The 6345-nt window shown below is 34.8% G+C and overlaps 1 protein-coding gene across 1 annotated transcript in view; it reads right to left on the bottom strand.

Annotated features, from left to right (window-relative positions):
- The window catches only part of GRIA4 (glutamate receptor, ionotropic, AMPA 4), a 548228-nt gene that overhangs the window by 282540 nt on the left and 259343 nt on the right, over positions 1 to 6345 (bottom strand). The window contains exon 3 of the mRNA XM_012659122.1: positions 4444 to 4683. Coding sequence (XP_012514576.1) covers positions 4444 to 4683 — 240 coding nt within the window. The remainder of the gene's footprint in view (positions 1 to 4443; positions 4684 to 6345) is intronic.

Here is a 6345-nt window from a genome sequence, read left to right as displayed (position 1 = left end):
ATTTGTTTGACATCAAGAATGTTATCCTTCAGCCCACTCAACATTTTTCATGATAAGAAAATTGAATTTAATTCAAGTAACACCTCTCCAGGTGAGGTTTTCATTTTGGCTGCTCTATTAACTATTTGATCCATGAAAACATAACACCATTAATCAAAAATGAATTACATGATTAATTATTACAGCCCTAAAGTTGTTTGATACCTATTGTCAAGCAGTTCACTATATTAATTAATTCATTTCATAGCTATAGCGTGCCTATCAGAGGTGACTATGCTAGACAAAAAAGGTATAAATGTAGTAAGATATAATAATTACTGGAGTAGCACATTTCTGAATGAAGAAAAGATACGTAAATGTATTCTCAATGCAATGTGAAAATCATTATCAAAAACATTATGCACAAGGTGTTCACTAAGTTCCTTTCTTTAAGTTCCTTTCTTATATAGTAAAATAGGATTCAAGAAAATATTTGGAAATTTCACTCAAAGTGGAATATTATTTCATATGAGCTCAGTGGTTAGACATGCTGTGTTGTCCATTGTAGTAGCCATTAGCCAAATGTAGCTATTGAAATTAAAACTATTTAAAGTTAAATAAAATGAAAAATTCAGTTCCTCAGTTGCGTAAGTTACATTTCAAATCTTCAATAGCTTCATGTGGTAATGATTACCATATTTGATAACTGGGGTTATAGAACAGTTCTATCACCACAGAAAGTTTTCTTGGGCAGTGTAGGCATAGTAGAACTACTTTATTTATCAACTCAAAAATTTTATAAAAGTTTGTATTTAAGTGATGCTTTGTAATTATTTATCCCCAAAAGGCAATGATCTTTTTTGAAAACAGTTCTGTTCCAAATTAAAATTTTAAAATACCAAGCTATATAACAAAGGCCAATTTCTGGTTTCAAGTAAAATGTTGTGTACTATTTCCCAATGAAGTCATAGCAAGTGAATTAGTTGATTTCCAGTAATGTCTTGCTCATCATTTAATTCTTAGTACTTATTGAGGTGTCCGATACAGACAAGTAGAAAAATAAATATTTATTGAATGTTAAATAGATAAATAAATGAATGCTTTTTTTCCTTCTTTGAGAGGTAGTCAAACGAACAGAAGCAAGGTTTGCCTGCAGATAAAGAGATCACTTATGCCATGAGCTGTCTTTTTCTGTTCACCATTTCCAGGTAAGGAATATAATATTTAAATTTAAAAATGAAATGAAACCTTAAAGATAATTTGAATAGATCTTGAAGACAATGCAGTTAATCGCCTTTTTTTTTTAAACAGATGTTGGCAAAAGTACTGGTATAGGCAAGTTCACACTGCTAATTAATAACAGATCAGGACTAGAACATAGGCTATCAGAGGAAATAAAATATCATTTCTTTAATTGGCATAATTCAATATAAAACACCACTTTAAGGTACAAGAGAGTATTTATATTGCATTTTGAGAGAGCGTTTGGCACCACAGGGATTGAGATTGCAGAAATGATTGAGTGGTCCAATGAAATATTTTATTCCAAAATAAAGATTCATGATGCATCAGAAAGTAATGTTCCACTCAAATTTGTGAAGACATTCAGGGTCATATTACGACAGTTACTTACAACAGGAAAGATAGATAATCAGTTTATGATAACAGTAGGGGATTATGGATACAAAATATACCATAGTATCTTATTTCTTTACACTTATTTTTTGTACATTTTAAAAATATTCTGATTTTAATGTTGATATGCATAATAATTTAAAGTATTCTTTTTGTTTATGGTGTGAAAACATGAATTACTCTCAGCCAACTTAATTTATGATGCAGGTTAATCACATGTTCATAACTGAGGTTTACACCTCAGTTGGTGAGAGTCATGCATAATTATAAACAGATTATATAAGAGAAAATAAATTTGGCTTATGATCCTAAACTTATAAAATGAGCACAAGTGTTTCTAAGGAATAAAAAGTATCATTCTTCTGTGTTGAGAGTACTTGATCAAAACCCAGAAAGTCGAGAAACATGATGGTATCATGGCAAGGTAAGCCATCTGAACATCAAGACATGCTGTTGGGCATGTTCAATTAGGGAAAGCTTTGACCTCTAACAACACCCAGTACCGATGTTTCCTCCCCGTGGAACCAAGAAGACCAGGACGCGACCAGAACATGGACATGTTGTTTTTTTATTTAGGCAATTACTGCTTGGAATAAAGATGTCTGTTTTGAAGTTGGGTTAGGTAATTACAATAGGAGAAAATACAAAGGACTAGCTATTCATTCTGAAGCAACAACTGAAGAGAACTAAGGAATTCTAGATAGCAAGTTGTATCAATTGGAGATTGATTTATACAGGGAAGGGGGAAAAAGTGAGACATAGATCCCACTGGTATTTCTGTGAAATCAACATGTTATCAAATAAGCATCTTCTGCCCAATGAGGAGTGCTGAGTTATGTCATAATGAACTGCAAGCAGAAACATACCATCTACACTCCGGTATATATTTTTTGACATTATGATTCAAAGTTCAGTATCCTCTTTCTTAAGGCTTTTTCCAACAGTGAGACATGAACACAGTGATAATTTCTCTAATAAATACTTAATTCCCTTGGGTGCTTTAGACAGATAACTAATGGAACATTATAGTATATATGGGTGGGTTCTCATATTTCCAAATATTAATTAGAGTATGTCACAACCTTACAGAAAATACACGGATGACATTAAATTTTCTGAGATTTTTCCAAAAGGAAAATTTACCAACAATGCCATTGTAACCTTAGCACCACTCCATACTGGCCCTACTCTGTTAACAGGATGTTGAGTCACTCTGTAGGTATAACAGAGCCAAAACAGCAAGTCATGTAGCCTGGGCATGCTCAATAGAGAAAGCTTTGACCTTTAACAACACCCAGAACCAATGTTTCCTCCCTGTGGAACCAAGAAGACCAGGACATGACCAGAACCTGAATGCTGGAACCTTTTCAGAAGTGAGGGGTCTGTTGGCCAGGAAAATCAGGTATTAAAGTCCACCTCAACATACCTTACTGTAAATGGTCAAATTTGAAGCCCTCTTCAAATTTAGGTATGTTGCCAAGCCAACATTCCTAATGCTTTCCCTTGTTTTCTGACTCCTTAAAACTTGCCCTGTACCCCAAATCAGGGAGACAGATTTGAGCCAAACCTCCTGTCTCCTTGCTGGTCAGCATCTCAATAAAGCCTTTGCTTTCTCAAAAGCTAGTACCATAGTATCAGCTTCTATGTGTGTTTGGAAGACCAATAGAAGTGGTATACTAGGAAACTCTTTGATATGACATCTTAAATGACATACTGTTTCCATCTAATTAAATATGTAAATTTTAGCAATGAAGATGAATTCATTTAATGAGTTTTCATCTCTGAGTATAGGAAATTCTTTTTTGAAGGTAAAATCGACCTTCAAAAGGTTTATTTTGCTTGTTTATTGTTTTCTATGTGGGAAAGGAGGATATTTATTATCGTTGTTCATTTCATAGAATTCTATTCAAGGATTTTATCAAAATGTTGCCTGTTTCAACCTTTATTCTAACTTTTTGTCCTCTTACAACTCTTAAACCTTATGGAAATGGGACTGAGCCCTTAATCTGTGGCACCTGATGCTAACTCCAGGTAGATAGTGTCAGAATTAAGTTGAATTAGAGGACACTCAGCTGGTGTTCTCTGGAGAATCTGCTGGCTATTGCTTGGTGGGTGTATAGGGAGAAAACCCCACACATTTTGGTGACCAGAAGCCAGAGGAATATTCTTTTTTTTTTTTTTTTTTTGAGACAGAGTCTCACTCTGTTGCCTGGGCTAGAGTGAGTGCCGTGGTGTCAGCCTAGCTCACAGCAACCTCACATTCCTGGGCTCAAACAATCCTCCTGCCTCAGCCTCCCAAGTAGCTGCGATTACAGGCATGTGCCACCATGCCCGGCTAATTTTTTTTTTTCTATATATTTTTAGTTGTCTGATTAATTTCTTCCTATTTTTAGTAGAGACGGGGGTCTCGCTCTTGCTCAGGCTGGTCTCGAACTCCTGAGCTCAAACAATCCGCCCGCCTCGGCCTCCCAGAGTGCTAGGATTACAGGCGTGAGCCACCGAGCCCAGCACAGAGGAATATTCTGTGTTGATTGTTGTGTGAGAATAGGAAGAGCATTTTTTTCCATGTAGTTATCTCAATTTCAATGAAGTTACAGACCATTGTTTGTTCGTGAGTAAACCTTATGAACTTAAAATTTGTTTAATTAGAAGTTTTTTTTTTCCAGAGTCAAGATAAAAATACTGATAAGACACATTAACCATTTTCTGATTGTAGCAATGTTAGAGATCAAAATATTTTGCTAAGTCATACAAGTTATAGAAGGTCATTTCACATTGAAAATTAGAGTTTTCAGAAATTACTGATGTAGATGAAGCATCAAAACTTACCTCTGTCTGTGTCGTACAGGAAGACAAAACAGTTCCATTCATAGTGATCTAGCAGACTCAACAGTGCTCCTCGTAACGAAGGCCTTAGTTGCAGCACAAACTGGCTCTCTCCCTCAGTAGGGAAACTTGGTGTGATGAGGGAGATATGCAAGGCGCTGCAGAATGAGGTCAAGGTATGTACTGACCTCTTATCATAGAGTCCAAAAATGGCAAATACTCCTCTAGAATACTGGGAACAGACTGAAACAAGAGAGAGAGAAAAAAAAATCCACAAACTATTAGCACACTCAAATACTTGACCGTATAGTCTACATTCTATGAAATTAAAAGATAAGAATCACTGAATCATCGATATGTTAGGAATGTAAGATAAACAGAGTAAAAGCAGTAGGCAATTAATCGTACAATCAATTAATGAATTCTTGAGTTGTACTCAAAGCCCTATATGGAATGCAGCTGATTTGAATTGGAGTCCTATATCAAGAAGCCAATTTAAATTAAAGGGAAATTTGACTAAAATAATGTATGGCCTTCCATGATAATGTGGCAAATCCTATGCTGGAGACTTTTATGTGTGATAAATCTAATTTTTTTCTGTGTTTTTGCTTTATATGAAAAAATATGATAATGTACTTTTGAAATTTTTGAGTATTAATTGAAGGAACATTTAAATTACCTTGGTATGCCCTCCTGCCTAAGCTGTATGTATATCTTTTCTATTCTTGAATTGGATTACAGTTTTTACTGGGCCTAAATTTTTGCCTTTGTGTATGTGTGTGTGTGTGCAGTGGCAGTTTCATTTTTAATCAAAAATCTTAGAGTTCCCTTGAATCATGTTTGAAAATAGAAGTTAGACTGTCTAGAAGGTCATTCTTGGGGTATCTGAGAGGCTTAGTGAATTGGGGCCAGCTGCATAGCTTCTAGGGAGGCCATAAAGCTGGGATAAAGCACTTCCAAAACCCAACAGAACCAAAACCACCTGAGGTAAGAGGGCCTCAGGGAAACAGGTGCATAGCCCACATTGTTTTTCTTTCTCCATGCTCCCATTTACTACAAGGATGATGAAACATCATAAAGAGAAAAAGATTGTTCTCAAAATTCATTTCCAATCATATTTTGATCACTTGGTTAATATGACTGGTTAAGTAAAAATACAAGGATTTTAATTTGCAAATTTTGCAGTTTTCTCCCTATATCTTAGTGTCAATTCTATCCTAGTCTTGCCATTTGAATACAAGCTCTGGTTTGTTAGTTGGGCTTTCTTTTTCCAGAACATATATGACATCATTTAGAAAATGTCAACAGCATTCATTTTCTGTTAGTTTTCATTCTCTTCTGTTAGAATTATCTTGCCTAGAATCTATCTTCAACGTCAAGAGGCACAATAAGCAAGAACAAAAGAAACAGCTCCAGGATTTATTGAATTATCTTATTTAATTATGCTTCACAATTTTTTAAAACCCAGATATTGTGGAACAGAAATACAAATGTTACTAAGATGATTTTTTTCAAGAGCCTATTAATGCTTTAACAAAATAAAATCGAATTTCTTTGTATCACAATCAACTACTCCTAAGTTAAATACCTCTGGATTATCCAATACTCTAGATTTCTTAATGAATTTAGCATTGAAAATTAGTAGCTAAAATCAGAAAACATAAAAATTCTATAGCCCTAAACACTTCTTAAACCAGCCAAAGAAAAATAGGACTGTTAGCCATACGTGAGAAACTGTAAGAATTGGGAATTCAAACAGACTTGCTTTATGGTATAAACAAAAACAGAATGTCCCCTGTTGCAGGTGTGTGTCCTCTAAACATAAATTAGAAAAAGTCACCCAAGTTTGAACTGGAAATCAGACCCTATCCTCGTAAATGTTCCACCAAGGCTTTGGGTGAATGT

Source organism: Propithecus coquereli, unplaced genomic scaffold, assembly GCF_000956105.1.
Source record: "Propithecus coquereli isolate 6110/MARCELLA unplaced genomic scaffold, Pcoq_1.0 Scaffold6, whole genome shotgun sequence".
NCBI lineage: Eukaryota > Metazoa > Chordata > Mammalia > Primates > Indriidae > Propithecus > Propithecus coquereli.
This window is presented reverse-complemented; position numbering and strand designations above follow the sequence as displayed.